The sequence below is a fragment of the Xylaria bambusicola genome, assembly GCF_022495145.1.
Source record: "Xylaria bambusicola strain CBS 139988 unplaced genomic scaffold F5B22scaffold_39, whole genome shotgun sequence".
NCBI classification, from domain to species: domain Eukaryota; kingdom Fungi; phylum Ascomycota; class Sordariomycetes; order Xylariales; family Xylariaceae; genus Xylaria; species Xylaria bambusicola.
In genome coordinates, this window is record NW_025953592.1 from 70,358 (window position 1) to 91,840 (window position 21,483).

A 21,483-nucleotide genomic window follows, 5' to 3' on the forward strand; every position below is an offset into this window, starting at 1 on the left:
TTGCTAAACAGTCAGGGGGGCGAATCTGAGGAACCTATACACTCTGAATAATTATTACAGTTTGATTCTCAATTGAACATACCTATGCTCTTGCCAGTGCACGTCAGACCGTATCCAGTAGACAAGGTGATTGGTCATCATACGCGCAGTACGACGCGACACGCGCCAATGTTAGTCACAACTCACTATTAAACACTTCCTTATTGACAGAATGACTTTGAAAATCAAAGCGGACGGAACCCCTCTTTCGTGTAACCTGTCATGAGGATGTCACACCCGCTTAAAGCCACTCATCCTGTGATATCCACAATGACAGCGACGGTATTTGAGATTGCGCTGCTTTTCTTGGTATTACTGCATATGCAAAGGCATTTTCCAGTGGGGGCCAGAGGCGCGGGGCCGAGTGCCGACTCTCACTGCCCATTCCGCAACGTATTTAGCGATGCCAAGGTCATCATATGCGGTAAGACTGAAGCATAAGTGAGGCGCGTGCCAGATAGATCTGCATCAGCTAGACCCCATCTTGTCGGTCTCACCAGTAACAACGTGAAAATACTTTGGCAGATGCACTGTCCATAAGCAGAGACTGTCGGAGATGTAATTAGCTTCAAGGGGGTGTGTGCCTATGAAGTGCACAACACAAGCTAACTTATATGTTGATGCTTTACTCATGAAGATTGAAATAGACGGACATAGAGAAGTTTACTAAAGTCTAAGGTCGTTTCATTTGCAAGACATGGAAGGCACTTCTCACTCTGACTCGTTGCTTTCCCACAATGGCACTATCATTACGCGCATCCAGGGAAACCGTGTGCGTCCCAACTCGACTAACACCCTTCCAACCTTTTACCAGAACTTAGAAGATGCTCTAGATATCCGTAGGGCGTCCCATAGCTTCTACTCAGTTGTACAAAACAACTGGCAGAATAGCGATGCAGTTGACTTCTGCTCTGGAGATATCCTCTCGTTGGGCAAAAGCCCGGACCGACGAGCCGAGTTTCTCAAAGAATTTGATCGACACCCTGATTTCAGCATAGGATCAAGTGGCGTACGGCTCATGGATGGAAATCATACTTACCTTGAACAGACTGAGCAGGAAATCGCTGATTTCCACGGTGCGCAAACGGGACTCATTGTAGGCTCGGCATACGAAGCCAACATAGCTGTATGGACTTCAATTCCACGTCCGGGGGATGTCATCCTTTATGATTCCCTAGTTCACGCTAGCACACACGAGGGGATAAAGCAAAGCCTGGCGATGAGCCACGTCGAATTCCCCCATAGTGACATCGAGAGCTTCCGATCTACGCTTCTAGAAATTCTAGATTCGCAGTCTCTTGTGCGCCAGGGTAAACGATCCGTAATTGTTGCAGTGGAATCCATATATAGTATGGATGGGGATGTGTGTCCGCTAGAAGAACTCCTAGAGGTAGCGAGAGAAGTACTCCCCGACGGAAATATCCAGTTCATCGTCGACGAAGCACACAGCGTCGGGGTGATTGGTCCTATGGGTTCAGGTTTGGTATGTAAGCTTGGGCTCCAAAAGGACATCGCGGTAGTGGTTCACTCGTTCGGGAAAGCTCTCGGTGCGACTGGAGGTACGTTACTACTCATTAGAACTCACCATATCTTCCTATTCCTCATGGCAATCTCCAGATGGTATTGCCAGCTATGACATAATCATCGTGAGATGTGAGTCTGAGCTAGGGGTCAGTAGCTGATTTTCTGCAGCTATTATTCTTGGAAACCAAACGGTCAAGAGCACAATAATCAACTTCTCGCGCTCAGTGATGTACACCACTTCACCATCATTTCCATTTGTGGCGGCAATTAAATCTGGGTATACGCTACTCAAGAGCGGTTGCATGAGCGAGGTAATACGACCCCTTACATGTACCTTTTCAGAGATGAGGACATAGTTAAGCTTACACTATTCTACAGGCGCAAGACCACATTCAAAGACTATGTGTACTTTTTTTCGAGACTCTCGAAAATCACCCGCTGTGGCCTTTAGCTAGGGAAAGGGAGCTGCTGTCGGTCCCCTTAGCCAGGGGCTGGGAAGATCGCCCTTTCCAAACTCATATAATCACTGTGTCAACACACCAAAACTACACGTACTGGCTCTTCTTCCACCTTCTATCACAATCTCTTTGCGTCTTCCCTGTGGAGCATCCCGTGGTGCCAGTAGGTCAGGGGAGACTTAGAATTATTTTTCACGCTAATAATACTGAAGCGAACGTCGAATTTCTGGTACATGCGATTTTCTTGTGGATAGAGGAAATGTTGGAGGTGACAGAAGGGAAGGGGGCCAAGAGAGTTTCTACAGCGGCTGGGCGGGTATATTCATGGATGAAGGAAGAGGGTCTTACAGGTTTCGGAATGATTTAGATGTTGTAAGGCCTGTTTCTGTTACCCCTTTTCTGCCGGTATCTTTTAGATGATCGTGCTTTGCGGCATCGCACAGCTAAGCATATCACCCAAGTTGTGAATTTCCTCCTCCATACATGATCCTATATCAATCATAAGAGTTCGAAGAAACTCTACGCTTGAGAATACCCATCTACTAAGGGTAGGTATCCCCTGCAAACCTGGAGGTGTTCGTCTCTGATTTGTTTTTTATTCGTACTTATTCGCTCTTTAAAATTGGGGCATTAAGATTGATAATTCATTTACTCTCATGACATTCAATAAGATGTTCAATCAAGTGTAACATAGCCTCCTCCTCAGGGAGTTTCATTTAACATGAATTTTACAAGCGCTATAAATGGAGAAGCTATAGTGACATCGTGTTTAACGGAACACTCGAAGAGGGCGCAATCAAGTTCTTCAGCTAATGAGAATGCCGATTCGGGGGGAACCACGTTTGATTCTTCGAGGTCGACTTTGTTTGCAACAATGACGACAGGTGGCCGCTGATCTGGCGGCAGCTGCTTTATCCTTATGATCGTGTCATAGAGTGTCTGAATTCGTTGGAACGAGTCTCGATCGGTAACGGAATATATGAGAACAAATCCTTCCGCATATCTGATCGCCTCGTCCACCATGATTGCGTAGTCGCTTGCCCCTAACCCTGGTGTGTCGGTAATCCGGAGTTGACGTTCCTTGCCGTAAACACAAATAGAGGTATAATAATCGAGTCCGAGTGTAGAATACTTCTCCGTTTGTTCCGGGTCACCATAACAGAGCTATTAGACATTAGGGAGTCAAAACCTGAGATTCTCATCAATTTCTGAGAGCAACTGAGACGAACCGTTGTTAAAAGTGTAGACTTGCCGACTTCGCACTCTCCTAACACGGCAATGTTGTGGAACTTATCTTTGTATGCGCTATCCTTGGCAGCATCTAATTGATGTGGTTCAATGAGGGCCAGATTTGGTCGAGTAGATTCTTTATACCAAATGCTGTTGGATACATCGTTAAGGGTTATCGGAAGAGCGATGACAGAAATATTGGAGATTTGACCTAAACTCAACCCGGATAACATACTCCAAAGTCCGCTGACTTGTTGAGTTGTAAACGAGATGTCGCACTCGGTACGTTTCACTCGTGCGTAGACCCATGACTGCGCAAGCTCATGTTCAAATGGCATAAGGAAGCTGGGTTCGTAAAGGGAGGCTGGTAATCCAAGAGCAGAGCTTACTGGGATGGGTAAGGATGCACTATAAGGATCTGGGGGGTAGAGGATAGTTTTGGACTCCGAAATGGTTGATGCACCGTCATCGTCTAATCTGATTACTCTTGTAGTTGACTTCATACTGGATGGGGATTCTGGGCGCCCGAAAGTGGTGGCTATCGAGGGCACGGAAGTTATTATCGAAGGCGCAGAACCCATAAGAAATGAGCCCAGATGATCCACCCGGGTGCGTAATTCTCTGTTTTCATTTATGACTCTTTCCATCATCCCGTGCAACGAGAGTTGGTATTGCTGAGCATCTGTATCAGACTCGCTTTCCAGCGGCTTAGCGCTCTGCTTACTATCGACTAGAAGCGGTGGGATAGAGCCATAAAATATACTCACCATTGCAGAATGTTCAGTACTAAGCTTATGGAGAGTTTATTTTCCTGGAGTCTCGTGTTGAACCTAGATATTCTTTCATCTTGGCTAGCTAACTTCCATCGCTGCCACAGCGATCTTTGCGTCCTTGTAGCCCATGGATTGACAAACTTTTCTAGCTCCGAGAAAGAAAGGACGGCCTGCGTCAGGCAAATGATTAAATGGTCTAGTCGGACGAGAGCGCGGCGCTTTGGTGGGTATTTCAGAAAGTCGTCAATCAGATCTGATACCGACTTGAGAACCATTCGCATCTCCGAAACGCTGAGGAGGAGGGCATGCGCGGATTGAGGCGGGTGTGCAGCACGCTCTACGAAGTCCCCGACTATTTTATAAATGCTCCCCGATAGGGCGATGAGACCAGCAACTGATGCCGCGATGCTCAAAGGGTCAGCCATGGCTGAGCTGTGGGCTGCAGGTACAGGGCGTTATACATTTGGTTTATATTGCAATTGACTAATCCTGGCGCATGGGACATGGGAAGATGTCAGACTTATAGCAGGGAAGAGCAGAGCTGAAGCTTCGCCTCGGCTGACTCTGTATGCCTTGCAAAGTTAACATTGCGACCTAGTTGCCTGGCTCGAAGCCACATGGTCTCGTTTGCCGCCTTGATAGCCCATCTACGCACTTAATTGGTAGACTCGACTTTGACTCCAATTCGCCCAGGTACCGAGCAGGTGGAGAAGGGGCTGAACGATCTGTAAAAACGTGTTCCTTCAGGTCTACGGCTCCTTACTCGGATACAGCTTCTCTCATGCCACCTTGTTGTGGTTCACGTATCTCTCTCAAGGCTTTGACTGTAACTATAACCATGATTCCCGTCGGTTGTTGTACGAGAGGCAGCAGAAGTGACAATTCAGTTAGTTCTCGGACAAGATAAGCAGCAGTATACTTATAGGTCTATATGATTTGACGAAGAAAACAGGCGCTTTGCTTTTTTATTGCCTGCGTTCTGGCAATATTTATGTCTGTAAGATATAAGGCATCTCAGATCTGTCAAGGATCGCAGCACGTTAGACGCGCTAACCTGAATGACGTAGCATAGCACCTAGGTAGAGTACTTGGACTCATTAATCTTTGCACTGCGCTGCTCATAGGTGAAAGCTGTAAGGACATGAACTGCACGGATGGGAGAAAAATGACTTGTGCCAACCTACGAAAAATAACAAATAACAGAGAAGAGATGTCTATGGCGGTGAGGTGATAAAACTGATGGACCGAAGGCCCTGAAGCTAACGCTGGGTACCTAGGTAGGCTTGCCCTGTACGGAACCCTGTAAATTAGCGCTGTAGCAGGCCTCCAGTGGGTATTTACAGGGTACAGCAGCTACAGCACCACCTGGCAGACCTGGCGAGCTGGGTACCTAGGTACTCATCTAACCCAATCCGGAAATTAGGCGAGTCCGTTGCCGGATCAACGCGCACAGGTGGATCTCGAGTGAGCCCAGCATCAACTTTGCCGTTTATTTGGATTGCCTTCATCAACCATTTCAAGTTCATAGTTTATTCAGTCCAAGTAATTCAATTGCATTCGCTTTGACAATACATCGGCCTAGCCCTTATGGATTGAAAATCTGAAGATCGGGTGTATCTATCCAATTGCCTCATTGAACCAGTCCTCTTCTGCATCTCTTTGGCAGAATGGCGACGACGCCTACACCACTATCTTCGACCGACAGCGCGAGCTTGAACATTGCTGCCATGTCAAATCCTACACCTACTATCTCGCGCCTCTTCAGCGCCGGCGCCGATACCGACAGTCCTTCTGATCCTGTCGACAGCCGTCTCACGAAGTCTGACCCTTCGCACTTCCCTGCTCAGAATGGCGAGGAAGATGTCAAGAGTCAAGATCAAGAAAATGTGTCCCCGAGTAAAGCTCGCCATAGCCGCATCTTATCTGGCAACGGACTGTCTCCCCTCAAGATCCTCGCATCCCAAGACACTACTAGTCCCGAGTCACAATCGCCTCAAAGGTCATCTGCGGTTAAGAGCCCCAAGAAATGGAGCCCCGACAAGCGGTTCCCTGTAAAAGTAAACAGCGCTGTATCTCCCGAAAAGCCAACGATACAACACCGCGAAATAACCCTCGAGGATGCCTTGGCCGAGAATAAGGGCCTTGCCCACGCTATCGACATATTCGAGGATGACGATACCATGATGGAAAATGCAGATGACGGGGTCAACGACACTTTCATGTCAATAGGCCAAGAAGGAGATCACGTCGTTGTCGACGACGAGCAACCCGGCCCAGACGACACCATGATCAGCACCTTTAGCACCTTCTCCGCCGTGCCTAACTTGACCATGTTCGCTCGGATCGGTCATACCCCTACCAAATTTGCCAATGTCGACGCTACGCCCACAGCGCGCAACCGCGTAGACTTGTTGTCCCAGCAAACGCCCCGGCCCGGTACTGCGATGCGTGAGTCTGGAAATACTACTAATCTTCTCGACTTCACCGAGCAGATACAAAGCTTCTCTTCCCGATATGCGGAGCAAATGTCGAATCTCCGAAGAGGCTCGCCCGCAAAGTCGTCGGCGAACACTATTGCCGTCACACCTAAGAAACGACACACAGATCTCCTTGACTTTGACATTCCTCCCCTGCCCACACCTCGCAGTATCCCCACTATCACTCCAAGAGAGTTGGAATCACTCAAGTCGGGCTTCTTGTCTGAAATCAGCAGCCTCAAGGCATCTCTAAGTGGCAAGGAGGCAGAGGCCCTGTCCCTTAAGACTGCCGTCGCAGATGCTGAGAAGCGCGTTGGTGAGTGTATGGAGGAGTTGCGTGAAGTCAAGGCCGTTAAGGAGTCTCTGGTTGAACAGCAAGAGAGCTGGGAGCAACGAGGTAGAGATATGGAATCTGTATTGCGCAAGGTAAAGGAAGAGATTGTCCGCAGTCAACGCGAGCGCGATCAGCTCGAGTCCAAGTTTGAGGAGAGCGAGAAGCGCCGAGAAGCGGCTGAGATTATGGCGCAAGAGGCTGAAAGCAAGATGGCGGCTATGCGAGCTGGTAAGACTAGCCCGGATGCTCCGTCAGATCCTGCCAACAAGTCGCCCGAGAAGAACAAACTCGCAGGTTCACGCGAGGTCGAGATTGCCGTGGAAAAGGTGTCCCGCGAACTGCATGCACTGTACAAGAGTAAGCATGAGAGCAAGATCACCGCCTTGAAGAAGAGCTACGAGAACAGGTGGTCTAAGAAAGTCCACGAGCTTGAAGCCAAGGTTGAAGAACTGATCGACGAGAACGAGAAGATCCGGGCCGGCCGGGACGCCACTATCACCAAGGTGGACCCGAACCAGTCTATCATTGATGATGAGCGCAAAGCCCAAGCTGTGAAAGATTCCACGCAGATCAAAGAGCTCAATGCAGAGGTCCAGAAGCTCAGTGCCGTCATCACTAGTGTCAAGTCTGATAACCAGGAGCTTCGACTGTTACTAGAGAAGGAGCGCGTCGAGAAGGGCGAATTAGTACAGCTGGCTGAAGAAATGATGTCAATGCAGAGCTTTGTCCAGACGGAAGCGCCGCAACCTCCCCCCTCTGCTACCAAGCCGCAATCTGTAGCGCCGAAGGACTTCCGAAGCAGCGTGAGAGGCGGGTCCGGGCTACGGCCTCCAGCATCTGCGAAGAAACCTACTGAGAGTAGGATTGGCGGCCCCGGTAGTGAACGCAAGATTGGTGGCCTCCCTCGCCCTGGTAGTGGAACGGGTAGCAGGAGCGGCATCATGAGCTCCATTGAGAAGATGGGCAGCTATCGTGGACGTGGCGAGTGAACATGGCGTGGATTTCGTTTTGCTTTCCGCGATTTCAAAAGTGAGGATCGGCAGCGGGTTTGTCTAGCTGGTTGAAGTGTTTCAATAATCTGGACTAGAGGAATGGCGTGTCATGGAGATCTTTGAACGACTAGCGACTTGCGCTGTTTAGATGCTAGTTACATTTGCACCTTGTTGGCGTCCTGGTTAGGTTTAACGATGAGATGCTCTCAATACATAATTCTTATGACCTTGAATTTTTGACACTTGTCCTTTGGTTTCACGCATTTGCTGTAATGACTTTCACATTAACTAACCCATTACCATTTAATTTAGCGTTGTGCGGTATTCTCGATGCTGTCAACATCTGACTAGGTATTCCCAATAATCTCAACTCCTAACACCATCTCTCTCATGATAAACCCACGTAACACAATATCAGCAAATAGCGATCGAAGATTGTAGCCCAAGCAGCACCCAATCCCTTCCTAGACACCGGAAAGAAGCCCTTGCGCACCGAGTAGATCGCAAGGATCCTGTCCCCAACGAATCTCCATATATCGCGCGTGCCGTACGGCCTCATACACCCTCTCAGCCTGACGTCGATAGCTTGCGAACGCCCATTCCATCGTCACCCTGCCGGTACTATTATCAACACGTTGTCTAATGTACTCGAGGTCGAAAGAACAGAGTTTCTGGAACTCCGCGCAGAGAAAGTCCCAATTCACCACTTCTGCCGGGCCTGAGATGAAGAGAACGCGGGATTCTGGGCTGGGCAAGCGGGCCGCCGTGCGGTTTCGGTTGGGGATGACGTTGGGGAGAAATCCGCTCACGGAGAATGCGCCTGATGCTGCGTATGATAGCAGTCTAGTCTTGCCTTCAACGTCGAAGAAGACGATTTTCGCCGCGGACGTCGCGTGGTTACCTCGAGGCGGGTGAATTACTGTGGCGAAGATCTTGCCAGTGTGTCCTGCGTGACGCACGCTGAGGAGGAGCTCGGCATATGTGCATGTTGGTGGGAGATTGGTGATCCAGACGCTTGTGTTTTGTTCCTCTGGGATGTTGACAGGTTGGTCATGAGCTGATGGGCAATTGCTCTGGTTTGGAGGCCATGTTACTTGTTCCAGAACTCCATTTGGACCCATCTGGACTATTGGCTGAGGAGTATTCAGAGGTCTTGAGATCATACTTGACCCGGAGTCGGGGCTCTCGGTTGGGAAGTGAGGATTGCATAGTGCTCTGGGCTGTGGGATAAGAGCGTCGTAGAGAGGAAGTTGATTCTGTAGATATTGAAGTAACAAGTATTTGTTCAGAGTTGCCTGTTGTTGATCTGGTGACGAATTTTGAAGCTCTGATACTGGAATCAAATGACTTCCATCTTCTTCTGAAGCCATGGTAGGCCTTAGTCAAGTTTGAGGTTCTGAATTACCGACTAGGAAAGCAAGTATTAGTAATGAGGAGATTCGCCCCCAAGAAACATGTAAAGGCTATTTCAGATGATAGACTGCGATAAAGTATGAAAAATTTCAACTTACACTGGTATTTAGATGTTGTTCAAAATGTGATGCTAAGAAGGGTTGTGGGCTAGAGTATGGGTGTAGATCCGGTGGTAGTAGTAAAAGAATCCAGGTCCTGTGAGGAAGAGAACGCGACTTGTTTTAAGCCAAACGCGCATCGCAGCCGTTTCCCAGTCATTGTATTCCTAAGGCATCATTTTTGACATGAGGCTCCCTCGAGCACATTCGGTTTCTATGATATGACTGCACTCTAGGTTGTGACAATTACATAATACAAGTCACCAGGCAGCTAGCTGTGGTAAGGGGCAACCTAAGCCAGGCTACTATATTGACAACTCAACCATACTTATGAGCTACTATTATTGGAAATAAAGTGAGATATTCTCGAAAGAATGATATTACTAGAATACTCTAGAGTTGTCTATAACACTAAATATTCTTAGCCTGTTGAACCTACACGCCTCATATTCCTGTTCTTTCATACGACCCTCTATTGTAGATTGTCAAAAGTCCATTAGAATGAAGTTCGTATGTCTTGGTCAAAATAAAGATCATTCTAGAGAATTCAACATAATCTCTTTGTTCGTTCATCTTCTGCGAAAGCATAGTTCAGTTTAAGGGACGGCTCATTCTAGGCTGCCAAATGTTGGGTATATTATACCCTCCAATAAGCAATCTCTCCTAGGTACAAGCATTTGATCTTGCAATTCAGCATATTCCAGAATATCCCCCTTTTGGGCATTTAATATTTTGAATGTGAGAACTGTATTGAAGCCTCTATGCTAAGGCGAGTCGGCTCGGATCGATGCCCTTCCCATATATATGCGAGACTCTCTTATAAATCACTCGAAAATGATACGAATTATATGAAGACTCTCGATTCTTTGACTATACGCTTCAGTATTCTGGGAACAGATAATCAAAAACAGTGCCGCTGCATCTTCCTCAAAGGCTCATCGTAGTTACCAAGTCGATCACGCTCACGCTAACATAATTCGTGTTACTAGGTGGAAGATGACCGGCCCCGATGATCAGCATCTTGCTATCATCGTCTTGGAAGAGCACCATGCTTCGCGCGTAAGCATTGGGCTGCGGCGTAGTGTACTCTACCCAAGAATTCGGGTCACCGAGGTTCTTGTTGGTAAAGATGTTGGAGGTGCTGCCTCCGCTGAGAATGATAGTGCCGTTGGCTCCGCCGATGCTAGACCAGATCACGAACGGCGAACTCGTGGTTGTAGAGCCGGCCGTAGATTTAAGGAGGTGGCTGGGTGCCGATATGACTTCTAAAGGGTCGCTTGTCAGCCGATAATGAACTCGGCATCCATCTGTTCCGCAAGCCTTTCGTGGGAATACACGTTAGTAGCAGGCCTTTATGAGATGGACCTTAAGAAAAATACCTCATAAGCGAAGATGTAATCATCATTCGGGAGCTTCGTGATAGCAGGCATGCCAGGCCGTGCCCCGTAGCTCCTATCATCATGGACGTCATCCACGAGGGAGCCCCACGACTTTAGGTCAGTTGTTGTCTGGTGAGCAAGCTTCTGACCGTATTTGGTATCCCGCTGATCAGAATAATAAATGACAAGTTGGTCGTTGTAGACCCTGTGAGACATCAGTTTGTAAACGAGAAGCCACTAAAGTCGACATGTGAGTTGACTCACATAAGGAGGGGTTCCCAGACAGGCGTCTCTCCATTCACCGGCCGGGCTACACCGCCACTGGCCACACTACTGATAAAAGACCAAGTGAGACCCTCGTCGCTACTCGCATAAATGTCGATCTTAGTCTGGCTAAGATCTGTCGGGATACTATTGCCCGCAACAAGCAGCGTGCCAGCCGGATAGCTTCCAATAGCAATTGGCAACTGATATATGAAGGGCTGATACCGTAGTCCCCATCCATTGACTGTGTCTTGTACTCGACTGATCTCAGTCCAGGTCGCACCCTCATCTGTCGATCTATAGATGGGGAAGTATACCTGAGGCGGCTCTGGGGAGTAATTCTCCCAAGTTGCAAGTAAGGCACCGGATGTCAGCTGCACAGTACGAGGGTAAAGCACGCGGGGGTCTACCCATCCGGCATTCGTGGGCGGCGAGAATATAACTTTATTGGAGATTGTCGCGGTCTGTCTTTTCACTACCGGCGTCGGACTTGCCGACACTTGTAGTGATAAAAGTCTTGTGAGACTGATGATGACACTGTGGAGCGGTCGCATGATTCTTCGAGGTTACCGTCGCAAACAGAATCCTGAGTATTATGATAGTGTATCCTTCATGTATATGATCTTTGGGGGATCACCACCCGGCATAAACTCAGGCTTTTATACCCAAGAGGGTGGATAATCAGCACTTTTGCCGCGGGGAGAAAGCAAGGCATAAACAAATGTATACGCACTAGACCCCTTGTCATCTACGACGATGCAACTCAGTAACTCCACGTGCAATATAATTCTAATCCATGAAATAAATGCTGTTGTACCAGATAAGCGCTGTTCTGGGTCGTCGAGGCTATTGGCGCCCCAAGCCAAGGCACCGGGGCAGCCCGCATTAACCCCAAATCGAACGGAGCGATGTGATATTCCCCGGAGCGGGACCAGCATCAACCACGGTAGCTTCCATGAGTGCGGAGAAGCATAACTAGGTTGGTTAGACTACTCGAATATTCGGCGTTTGGACTAAAAGAACTCGGGTAATAGGGCTGGGCGCGTGAGATTGGAGCGCATCCAATTCCGAGTTCCAAAGCCAAGGTTTCAAGACGGCCACATACTATTGATTCAGCTTAAGCTGGTCATAATCGGCTTTAGAAGAACTGATGATCGCTAGATTCCCTTCGGTTGCGGAGAGTATAAGCTGATAGGTAACAACAACAAGTAGCTGTAAAGTCTATGATAAGTTAGACATAAACAATTCATATACGGCTTGGAGGAGTAAGAAGAGGTAAGATGTTTGGACTGGAGTTCATTATGAGTCTATTGAAGCTATCGTGACTTTGAGGTTTTCCAGAAGCAAAAGAGACTTGATATAAAGAAATTCAGTATTTACCATTGGAGATGTGCCTTGAGAACTTTGCTAAACGCATTCTTGAGTCAACTAACAGAGCGAAACATGATACTACTCTTCACCAGCTAAGACAGCTATAATGCAGTCTAGATGTAGAATGTGGGCTCGCATAGTCTATCATGGAATGATGAATTGGTAATAAAACCTTAAATAACTAAAATACATTATTTAAAACCAACGCCACCATATATGCATACATGCTTCCCTATCCTTCATATGCAACAACCAAATCTGACAAATATTTAATGACCCTAACTCCTCTAACCTTGCTCTTTTATCGCCACCTTCTCATCCATATGCGACTTAAAAGCATACTCCAAAACAGCATCAAACTCATCATCCCAATCATGATCTTCTGCAATCTCCTTCAATTCACAACTGCCAGCATAACCACACCAAGTGCCTATGCTCTCACCGAAAATCTTAAGCAATGGCACCCGCTCGATAAAATGCGGCAACCCTAAAATATAATGAAGAATAAACTTACACCGATTCAAGTCTAGATCATCTTCAGAAAGGATTTTGGTAAGCTCATTCTGCGCCGTCTTGTTCCAGAGCTCGACCGAAGCTTTTAGCGGTGGCGCTCGCTTCTCCCAAACAAACGGGTTAGAAATGGTCAACCCCGAGACGTTAAGGGACCAAAGCGCTGTCGGGAGGAGCTCAACTATATCGCAGGCCGGGCATACTTCAAACTCGCCATCTAAGAAAATGACATGAGTGTGCTGGACCTGAAAACAGTGCATGCCGAAGAGACAGAATTTGTCATCTGAGGTGGGTGTGTCATCCGGAATAGGCTCGTCGTTGTCGCCGTAGCTTCGTAGGACTTCAATCACACACATTTTGTTCTCTTGCTTGCTATACTCCTTAGTTGGTGCGTTTTTGAAAATTAGTTTACCCCGCCAATGGTGATGACCGTGACAATTTGTTGTGTTTTGTGTGTCAATAGTACGTTAACTTACACACAGACATGGCAAGAATTTAAGCAAGAGAATTACATGGCTAGAAAGAACAATTCATTATCGAGGCTTCAGAGATACTCCGATTGTTACTATTTCAAGCTTGACAAAGAACCTTTGTTTAGAACAAGTAGGTGTTTGAGCTAGTGGAGAAGTCGAGAAGCTTAAGGGAAGTGAAGTTATTGTTTTTGATGATAAAGACCGTAGAAATGAGGTGTTTGTTTAGACTGTAGTCTATGGATATACCACTTGAGCTTGCTCTTCTAGAAGAAACGCATGCTGATAATCTAAACCCTATTTTCAGTTGGTCCCTGCGCCGAACTCAGGGCTGATAACAAATGCTATTGTTTCCAAATGCAGGTCTACTCTACGAGGCTAGAGCTCGGTCGACTCCTACAAGAGATCCGAAATAGTACGTAAAATCCCACAAAGGACTTTGGGGACTGGCAAAATCAGGCACAGGTGATTGCGTCTTATCAGCGCCACCCTCCTGGCTCTGGCTTGGTTCGTCGCTAGAAAGAAAGCAACCCTGGCTGTCAAGCCAAATTTCAATGCATTCAACCATTTTTATGGACACGTGAATCCGATTGTGCTTGTCGTCATCTGGCCCGTCTGGTTTGTAGCTGGACGGATTAGCCATTGCAGCTTCCGCAAGCCTTGCGGCTCTAACCTTGCTTGCTGCGGTCAACTTATTTTTCAATTCCATTAGCACAGGCTTGAGATTCATGGCTCGTCGAGCTTCCTTGAGATCCCAACCTTCTATGCAGACTACAAGCAATCGTGAGCTAGCGATAAGCATAAACATAACATCGGCGAGTGTGGTGAAAGGAGCGTACAACATCGCATCGGGACTGAAAGACATCACTCTGCTGACAAACGCACGAGCCGCTCGAAGGCAGTGTTGCATGCACTCTAGTTGTATGCGGCAGACTGTTTCGTTCTTTGGGGCAATATACGTCATGGGCAGATGCAGCTGGACAATAGCGCTATTGTGGAGATTCCAAAGCAACACTGTTTTCAAATGAGTATGGATGCAGTGAAAGCAAAGAGATATGAGTGGCATACGGAGTTTGGGATGATTGGAGGCTATATCGCACATAGAATCATCAAGTTCCTTTGTAATTTTTCGCAGTTCATCGGAAGCATCTTCTGAAATCTCCCGGCACCAGTTTCCATCGCAAATGCCTTGATACACGCTTGGGACTCGACCAATTAACTGTCGAAACTTGACTAGTTTAAGAAGGAGAAAGTCCGTTGCGAACTCTGACGATCGCTCAAGTGAGTCGATGCAATGCTGAACATAGCTATCTGAGAGCGGGTTAGGTCGACAGAACTGCAAAGAGTTGCTGAGTGGATGGTTAGCGAGAGAATATTCAGGATTCGGTACATTGTGGGCTGTCGGCACATACAAGGATGTAATGTAGTAGCAAGCTAGAAAGGCACGGTGCTCTTCGTTAATTTCACTTTCTTTCCTAGCTTTTTCATTTCCAGGGACAGTCTCTCTGGGAGCGTTTGAGTCAGCTGTGGTCAGCGCGCACTGGGGAAAATCAGTAGGCACCTGGTGATGCCAAGGCTATGTGCAAGGCCAATAGCAAGGTAAAGTAATTGTGTCGCCCTGTGATCGGAATAGAACTGAGGGCTTGTCCTGGTCAATCTATCAGCATCGGCTGAATCTTTTATTGGACTGGTAAGGAGTACCAGAGGATGTAAACAAGCAGACCCTGAAGAACCCCTATATCTTGCTCTTCCATGACTAGCATATGTTGTCCAATCCAGGCGTCTACACTTCTCCTTAACTCACGACTTTTGGAGGCAGTGAAATCGGTTGCGATCATGAGTATTACTCGGAATAACAGGGGCTTTTCAGTGCATAACCGACGAGCTGTGATATCATGCTCTAGTATCACAAATGGAAAGTGAGCTTTGAAAAGGTTGGTAAACTCCACAAGGGCCTTCTCTGCTTGTTCCCACGATATTCCAAACCCAGGGCTTGGTGGCGGATGATTAGGGTTAGATGACTTCAGTGGCAACGATCTAGGATGGAACGGTATGTTGTAAGCTCGCTGCTCTAGACTGCTACTGGAAGCTACGGGCCCGGCATTCGATGCACTATTTGTCGGCGTATCTCTAGAGTGTGCTAGGAGGTTTTGACGGCGCCCCCGGGTTGGTGCCGTGGACACATGTGCAGTGTTACTGGACTTGTATCAGTACTATGATACGAATAAGAAATGTGGTAGAATCACTTGCGATTTTTCTTTCGGCTTCACTTGCCTCGGCTTTCTTAGGCTTTGGGTAGCTGGGGGGATGCATGAAAGCTGCATTTGCTGACATCTATGGGATCTGCACTTTAGTTGAAATCCGCATTCATGTATCATCACCTTCATGCAAACAAAGGACATAGATATACACGCAGGAAAGCATATAAGGAATGAATGTGCACCTATTACAGCTGTCGCCAGTTTCGTAGTCGCAGCGAACTCTGGCCTTCGCGCACGACGCACAGGCTCGTCGTCGCCGGGGAGGACTCTGCCGCCGTGCCGGGGGAGCGGACATAAGTGCTTAACATAGGTAGGTAAAACTATAACAGACCGGACACACTTCGACGTAGATGCTCATGTAGACTGGCAAGTTGACACGAGAAACGAGAAACGAAAAAGAAGACGCGAAGTGGATTCTCGCCAGGGAGCGGTTTGCAGTGGCTGGCCCCTTTAGTGCGGTTCAAATCCCGCGGGGTAGAGGGTACCTAAGCTTGGCGGCTGCTCTCTGCCAATTCTACGTATATCGTTAGCCCGCCCTGTTGTTATTGATCTTCTCGATGGAGGTTTCTGAATAGCCTGGCTAGGTCAACGGCAATTAGAACACGTAGAGACGTGCCAGCAAGCTGATAACAGCAGGTTAGCGCTGCTCTACAGGATTAAGTTGATTACCTAGTTACATTGATCTACAACACAAGCAATTGATTGATTGTATAGTTGCCTTCACCAGTTCAATAAATGTCCCAAAGTTAATAATCGTGGCATTCGATGTAGTCTAGAGCTAGTCTGACTATACGAAGTGAAACCATTCCATTTCTCAACTGCTCTGATAGCAGGATATTCTCGACCTGGGCTGGAAGTACTAGCAAGCTTCCGCGCGAGCTTACATGAAGCCGGTCCATCTCAAAACATGACTAGGATCCCATAGTCGAACTTTTAGTTGACCTTCCCGAGGATGACAACACGTGAACGTTAGGAAATTAAGGAAATAAAGAAAACATCGACCATGTGGGCAAAAGCTAGTTTGTCTGCGATAAGATACTGCTTCCGAAACTCGCAGTACAAATCGTGCTGTTGGCGAAATCAAGCGCTGCGAATCAAAGCAAGGTGACTGCATCCCTTCTCGACGCTCAGGCAAATAGGGGTAAGGCGCAGACATAGGGAGGGTAGGATGGCCTCGAGGACACTAGCGATCAGGGCGGGGAAGTATGTGGACATGTTGCTGATTGAGGGACATGGCGGCGACAAAATCCGATGGCCGTGGTTCAGCTTGGTTGTCCCTGGTCTGGACGGCGGCTAGTGCCGCTGAAAGATGCTTTAGATACAAGTTAGACATTCTGAGTAGAAGCTCGCGAAACTCATATGCTTACCTCGTCTTCTGGATTCCGGCTCTTGATGCCCCTTTTCGAAACCATCTCCAAAACCCTTCTGGTAGGCAGTGATGAAGGCCTCAATTTGAGCTGTCTCAGGTGCTTCTTGACGTCCCTTCGCCAATCCAGCCATGAATCCATGATCATATCCTCTACCGTACCCATTTGTGAATCCCGTCTCACGTCCCTCCACGATTCCTTTCTCAAATCCCGCGTCATAACCAATTTGTACATTGGTATGAGGATATTGGTGTGCGTAAGGCTGCATTACAACTTTGTGGTAGTTTGGGACTAGGTCTTGTTGCTCACCAAGCACACCGAATCGGGGCGGGAGATTCTCATCATTGCGAGTAGAATGATTCATGACGTTTCTGCCGCCGCCAGTTCCGTTTCTACGAGCCTGTTCCTGGCTGTAGATTTGTTCATCTTGCCATCTATGAGTCTCTTGTCTCGCACGACGAAGTCTTTCTGCTTCGGCTATTTCCCTTTGCTCTTGGTGGCGTCTCTGTTCAATCGCATCAAACAGGAACGTGTCATCAGGTTCCTCTAAGTGCGGGATTCGAGATCGACGTCCCCCCTGGGGAGTTGGAATGGGTTGGGTACCTTGTCGCTCTTCGCTAGGTTCCATGGGTCGGCGTGAACTAGGCCCAGCTGATGGAGATGAGTCATCTGAAGCAGTTTCGACTGTGGCTTGCAAGTCATGGTCCATCCATCTGGAAGAAGGGCTTGACAAGGCGAAAGGATCTCCAATGTTGTCATCCGAATCACTCGAGTTGGGAGGGCTGGGTCTGTTGTGTGCCATGATGAGATTATCAGATGCTAGAGGATATGCTTTACGTGCTGAGTGTTACTTAGAGAGGTGATAGAGGCCAATAGTAAGAGGAATAGATGGGGATGGAGAGATGGAGAGATGGACAGAGGAAGAAAAGGAGAGAATGGGTGGAAATTGAGAAGAGGGGAACACGGGGTCTACAAGAGCAGAAGGCCACAAATTACATTCTCATTCTCCTCCTTCCTCAACTCCACAAGTTTCCACGACGATGGAAGGTGCAAACACGTACTCAGGCGTACTTAGGTACAAATCCAATATGATCAGGTGACACGATACGAAATGGGCGGCTTGACTGTATCATCTGCGGCTTGGTAGGCCCATTGTACCTGAAGCTCAGAGCTACAGGCACGGCGAGCCACAGGAGGGAGAGGACACCTTAGCATTGCCATTTCCTACTTCGTCATGACTGGGGAATAGTGAGGGGATACCGGGTGAGTCTTGGACAGAAGATGAATAGCAGAAGCAGAACCACAAACATGTCAAGCACCATACCTCTTGTCAGTCCCTTATTCTTACGTAGAGTGTATGATTCTTAGATCTAGTATCACAATACGTCGTTAACAAGCTCAACAAGATCACTTCGGGATCCAAGAAGTAATATAGAGGAAGGAACCCTGCTGTGATTAGGATCTGGTACACGACCTGTGCCGTGTGCGGCTGGTGTGCACCTGGTGACACGTTTTTGAATGCTCTTTCTATTCCAGTTGAAAGATGGCACTAAAGACAGGTACGAGGCCTAAAGAAAGCAGTAGGAGATGCCTATTTGACGTTTTACAGACACTAGTTTGTGCAGCCTTCGAAAATGGTAAGGGGGTCATACATCCCAGATAAAGGTAACATTATTACAGAATGGTCGTAGAAAACTAGAGGTTCACTCACATGATGAAAACAATGAGAATCACGCATACTATAATTTGACAAGGTAATTCTGAGGCCTGAAAGGACTGCCCATAGGTTTACCCCTGAGGCCTGCTAGCATTTGTTCGTTTCTCTCCACCTCAGCCTTTTCTATCTTGTGCATTTTTTTTAGCTATCTCTCAGTAGTCTGATACTCAGTCAACACATGTGGTACCTTCTTTAGATCTAATACTTGTGCTGTCCTCTTGTCTAATGCCCTTTAGCCTTATTATCAGGGCCTTCCAATTTAAACCGCTATTGAGGCCTAAGTTTTAACATAGTATAAAATAATATCATCTATTTAATATGCTAAGCTAGACTCATCATATAGTTCTCTAGTTCAAAGCAGTAATGAATCCGACTGTACTTTACGCTTTGTCTAAGGGGCCATGTAATGTTAGCTGAGAGAAGTTAGATTTTAAACTCTTTTAGGCTTCGAAGGTAGCTGAATACATGAAATGATGCATATAGCTGCTATATAGCCCCGAGACGCATCCAAAGAACTGTTTGACATGTAAGGGGGTCTAGCAAATATGCCTTTCCGGGTGACTGACACGAAGACCAAGCTCCTTGCGTTTATTTAACTGTAGAAGCAGGCATTTTCGTGCGTGCAGAACAGCATTCGCTATCTATTTGAACAAATGAACCCCGAATATGTTCGCTTGAGCAGAAATAGATCAGCTGTGTGCTGCCCCTGATGATGAGGAAATCTGTATTGGGTGCAATGGCCCCTGAACAAGTTCCAAAGTGGGGCGAAATGGCGCCTAATTGAATTCTAGTGGACATCACCTATCTATACCTAGGTAGGAGATAGCAACGAGAGCGTGCTGGCAGGGTCTCAAACCAAAGCCAACACTCCCCATGAAGAATCTACTCCGGGCACATAAAGAGCTATGTTGCCACAACTCCCAAGCCATTCTTTGCGAACTCATCAATTCATGTCTAGATACCCTAAAAGATTTTCCTGACTCTTCGCTTCCATGTATGCTGTGCTAACATCACTTGACCATGATGCGTTTGAATCTTGCGCTGCCCAACATACTACAAGTATCCATACAACATCCCCCCTATTAGCCCCACAGCCCCTTTTCCAGGTACTCGTTATATCGTCCACCAGTAATCGGGACAGAGTTAACAATGGCATTAAGCTCAGCCTTATCCTCTGCAGATAGCCCGGTTATCTTCGTGTTTTCTTCTACACGTTGGGTAGTTGTAGCACCCGGAATCGGCACGATGGTACCACACTCGGCTGAATCTGAGTTGGCCAAACCCCACGCTAGAGCCAGCTGAGCAGTGGTGACGCCCCTGCTCCCAGCAAAGGCATCGAGCTTGCTAACGAGCTCTAGATTCGTCTCGAAGTTCTACCTTTGGCTAGCTTTGGGATTTACACCAATCGAAACAGCTATAATCACCTACCTTGGGTTGAAAGCCATCAAAATGTAGTCGAACATCGCCTGCTGGGACGTCGCTTAGGTTCTTCAGCTGGCCGGTGAGAAAGCCGCGCCCCAGGGGTGAATAGGCAATGATTGGGATGTTGAGGGACTTGCAGGTTGCCGCGACGCCGTTGGTCAAAATCTCCGTGCTCCAGAGTGAGAACTCGACCTCAACGGCACAAAGGTGGATAGCGGCGTGCGCTCTCTTGATAGTCTTGGAACCGACCTCGCTTAAGCCGACCCCCTTAATGTTTCCTTCGTTCACAAGGGCTTTGAGCTCAGTGAAGGTCCTCTCAGTTGAAATTTTAGGATCAGAGCGTGAGGGGGAGAAGATGTCGATATCCTTCGCGCCACCCAGGATGCGAAGGGTATTTTCTACACTGGCACGCGTGCAACACTGCTGTTTGTTGGCTGAAGCGTTTTAGGGTCAGTACATCCCTTGATGGACTTAGAGGCGTCCTCTGGGTACTTCTCGAAGTAGCGACGTATCAAGGAGAGGTTCGCTGCTGGATCGGCAGTGCCGTAGAAGGCTGCACTTGACCAGAATGTCGCACCGTTTCTGATGGCCGCTTTCATGGTACCAAAAGCTTGCTTGTCATGTGTCTGCTTTACCCACCATGTCATTGCCATAAGGCCAAGGCCAACTGGATTGGTAGATAAGGGGTTAGTGGAAGTCATTGGGATCATTGAGATAGACTACAACCGAAAACTTTGAATATTGGAGTCGACGAAGTTATTGCGAGATTATCACGGACTCAATCAATTCCCAGAGTGCTATTTGAAAATGAAATGGTTGAAGATTTGAGGAACATTTCCTAGATGGTATACAGCTTCACTGTTGATTCTTTGTCTGATTACATACTGCAAATAATACGGGTAGGAAATAGCGGATTTAAGGCATACGCTTGATTCCTCGTCAGCCGGCCGGCGTCAGAATCCCGAAGTAATCACCGTGCCATGTGTGTGTGAGGTACAGCACATCATGAACAATTGAGAGTTGTGATGGTTTCCATCTCATCAACAGTTATTATTTCAGCAAGGCCTAAAGTCGCTAGCATCACCTACCCTTGCCTCCTGACTTTGCTTTCTACTTAATGTCAAGTCACTGCCTAGTCGTGTGTTAAGCCAAGTTCCAGCTCATCATGGAGATCTCTCGATCTCATCATATTCAACCCTCCGACATGTGGTCTTATTCGCAATCCGCTACCGCCGATGTGATCCCTTCATTAACACAATAAGACTTTTTTTTTTTTTTTTTTTCTTCGTCTCGGTCAACATTGAAGATTGGTCATTTACTGCCACTCTGGGTAGGTCACAGCTAATAAAGAATATTGTGACCCCGAGCCGGGATAAGACTTTAT

The 21,483-nt window shown here is 47.5% G+C and overlaps 9 protein-coding genes across 9 annotated transcripts; 2 read left to right on the forward strand and 7 right to left on the reverse strand.

Annotated features, from left to right (window-relative positions):
• The first annotated feature begins 533 nt into the window (after nucleotides 1-533).
• Nucleotides 534-2,509, forward strand: F5B22DRAFT_327628 (5-aminolevulinate synthase). The gene is made up of 4 exons (XM_047970768.1): nucleotides 534-1,598; nucleotides 1,732-1,874; nucleotides 1,942-2,184; nucleotides 2,234-2,509. The coding sequence occupies exons 1-4, from the start codon at nucleotides 737-739 to the stop codon at nucleotides 2,273-2,275; spliced, it is 1,290 nt and encodes a 429-aa protein (XP_047828350.1). The 5' UTR covers nucleotides 534-736; the 3' UTR covers nucleotides 2,276-2,509.
• A 214-nt stretch (nucleotides 2,510-2,723) lies between these two features.
• F5B22DRAFT_638037 (P-loop containing nucleoside triphosphate hydrolase protein) lies at nucleotides 2,724-4,449 on the reverse strand (the record flags this gene model as incomplete). The annotated part of the gene is made up of 3 exons (XM_047977528.1): nucleotides 2,724-3,185; nucleotides 3,251-3,947; nucleotides 4,019-4,449. The coding sequence occupies 3 exons, from the start codon at nucleotides 4,447-4,449 to the stop codon at nucleotides 2,724-2,726; spliced, it is 1,590 nt and encodes a 529-aa protein (XP_047828351.1).
• Nucleotides 4,450-5,249: 800 nt separating this feature from the next.
• F5B22DRAFT_327612 (uncharacterized protein) lies at nucleotides 5,250-8,069 on the forward strand. The gene has a single exon (XM_047970767.1). It carries the CDS (start codon nucleotides 5,692-5,694, stop codon nucleotides 7,822-7,824), a length of 2,133 nt encoding a protein of 710 aa, XP_047828352.1. The 5' UTR covers nucleotides 5,250-5,691; the 3' UTR covers nucleotides 7,825-8,069.
• Nucleotides 8,070-8,291: 222 nt separating this feature from the next.
• F5B22DRAFT_658138 (uncharacterized protein) lies at nucleotides 8,292-9,197 on the reverse strand (the record flags this gene model as incomplete). Its single annotated transcript, XM_047980102.1, has 1 exon — nucleotides 8,292-9,197. The coding sequence occupies one exon, from the start codon at nucleotides 9,195-9,197 to the stop codon at nucleotides 8,292-8,294; it is 906 nt and encodes a 301-aa protein (XP_047828353.1).
• A 569-nt stretch (nucleotides 9,198-9,766) lies between these two features.
• On the reverse strand, nucleotides 9,767-11,818 carry F5B22DRAFT_616873 (Sialidase). Its single transcript, XM_047975609.1, has 4 exons — nucleotides 11,715-11,818; nucleotides 10,982-11,637; nucleotides 10,718-10,922; nucleotides 9,767-10,658 (listed from the first exon to the last, which is right to left on the reverse strand). The coding sequence occupies exons 2-4, from the start codon at nucleotides 11,533-11,535 to the stop codon at nucleotides 10,266-10,268; spliced, it is 1,152 nt and encodes a 383-aa protein (XP_047828354.1). The 5' UTR covers nucleotides 11,536-11,637; nucleotides 11,715-11,818; the 3' UTR covers nucleotides 9,767-10,265.
• Nucleotides 11,819-12,639: 821 nt separating this feature from the next.
• F5B22DRAFT_658140 (uncharacterized protein) lies at nucleotides 12,640-13,233 on the reverse strand (the record flags this gene model as incomplete). The annotated part of the gene is made up of 1 exon (XM_047980103.1): nucleotides 12,640-13,233. Exon 1 carries the CDS (start codon nucleotides 13,216-13,218, stop codon nucleotides 12,640-12,642), a length of 579 nt encoding a protein of 192 aa, XP_047828355.1. The 5' UTR covers nucleotides 13,219-13,233.
• Nucleotides 13,234-13,478: 245 nt separating this feature from the next.
• F5B22DRAFT_616878 (uncharacterized protein) lies at nucleotides 13,479-16,004 on the reverse strand. The gene is made up of 7 exons (XM_047975610.1): nucleotides 15,776-16,004; nucleotides 15,583-15,666; nucleotides 15,034-15,528; nucleotides 14,894-14,980; nucleotides 14,745-14,837; nucleotides 14,401-14,681; nucleotides 13,479-14,346 (listed from the first exon to the last, which is right to left on the reverse strand). The coding sequence occupies exons 1-7, from the start codon at nucleotides 15,886-15,888 to the stop codon at nucleotides 13,703-13,705; spliced, it is 1,797 nt and encodes a 598-aa protein (XP_047828356.1). The 5' UTR covers nucleotides 15,889-16,004; the 3' UTR covers nucleotides 13,479-13,702.
• Nucleotides 16,005-16,723: 719 nt separating this feature from the next.
• F5B22DRAFT_616882 (uncharacterized protein) lies at nucleotides 16,724-17,949 on the reverse strand. Its single transcript, XM_047975611.1, has one exon. It carries the CDS (start codon nucleotides 17,760-17,762, stop codon nucleotides 16,908-16,910), a length of 855 nt encoding a protein of 284 aa, XP_047828357.1. The 5' UTR covers nucleotides 17,763-17,949; the 3' UTR covers nucleotides 16,724-16,907.
• Nucleotides 17,950-19,528: 1,579 nt separating this feature from the next.
• F5B22DRAFT_658146 (NADP-dependent oxidoreductase domain-containing protein) lies at nucleotides 19,529-20,800 on the reverse strand (the record flags this gene model as incomplete). The annotated part of the gene is made up of 3 exons (XM_047980104.1): nucleotides 19,529-20,050; nucleotides 20,106-20,533; nucleotides 20,557-20,800. The coding sequence occupies 3 exons, from the start codon at nucleotides 20,798-20,800 to the stop codon at nucleotides 19,760-19,762; spliced, it is 963 nt and encodes a 320-aa protein (XP_047828358.1). The 3' UTR covers nucleotides 19,529-19,759.
• Nucleotides 20,801-21,483: the final 683 nt, after the last annotated feature.

Excerpts from the sequence above, each read along its gene's own strand:
- F5B22DRAFT_327628 (XM_047970768.1), top strand. The coding sequence starts at position 737 with ATGGAAGGCACTTCTCACTCTGACTCGTTGCTTTCCCACAATGGCACT. Across the intron at positions 1,599-1,731 it reads AGCTCTCGGTGCGACTGGAG|CTATTATTCTTGGAAACCAA; the intron begins GTACGTTACTAC and ends GATTTTCTGCAG. Across the intron at positions 1,875-1,941 it reads AGAGCGGTTGCATGAGCGAG|GCGCAAGACCACATTCAAAG; the intron begins GTAATACGACCC and ends ACTATTCTACAG.
- F5B22DRAFT_327612 (XM_047970767.1), top strand. The coding sequence starts at position 5,692 with ATGGCGACGACGCCTACACCACTATCTTCGACCGACAGCGCGAGCTTG.
- F5B22DRAFT_616873 (XM_047975609.1), bottom strand. The coding sequence starts at position 11,535 with ATGCGACCGCTCCACAGTGTCATCATCAGTCTCACAAGACTTTTATCA. Across the intron at positions 10,923-10,981 it reads GTCTGGGAACCCCTCCTTAT|GGTCTACAACGACCAACTTG; the intron begins GTGAGTCAACTC and ends GATGTCTCACAG. Across the intron at positions 10,659-10,717 it reads ATTACATCTTCGCTTATGAG|GCTTGCGGAACAGATGGATG; the intron begins GTATTTTTCTTA and ends TTCCCACGAAAG.
- F5B22DRAFT_616878 (XM_047975610.1), bottom strand. The coding sequence starts at position 15,888 with ATGTCCGCTCCCCCGGCACGGCGGCAGAGTCCTCCCCGGCGACGACGA. Across the intron at positions 14,981-15,033 it reads CTGCTTGTTTACATCCTCTG|GACAAGCCCTCAGTTCTATT; the intron begins GTACTCCTTACC and ends TAGATTGACCAG. Across the intron at positions 14,838-14,893 it reads CATAGCCTTGGCATCACCAG|AGAGACTGTCCCTGGAAATG; the intron begins GTGCCTACTGAT and ends AAACGCTCCCAG.
- F5B22DRAFT_616882 (XM_047975611.1), bottom strand. The coding sequence starts at position 17,762 with ATGGCACACAACAGACCCAGCCCTCCCAACTCGAGTGATTCGGATGAC.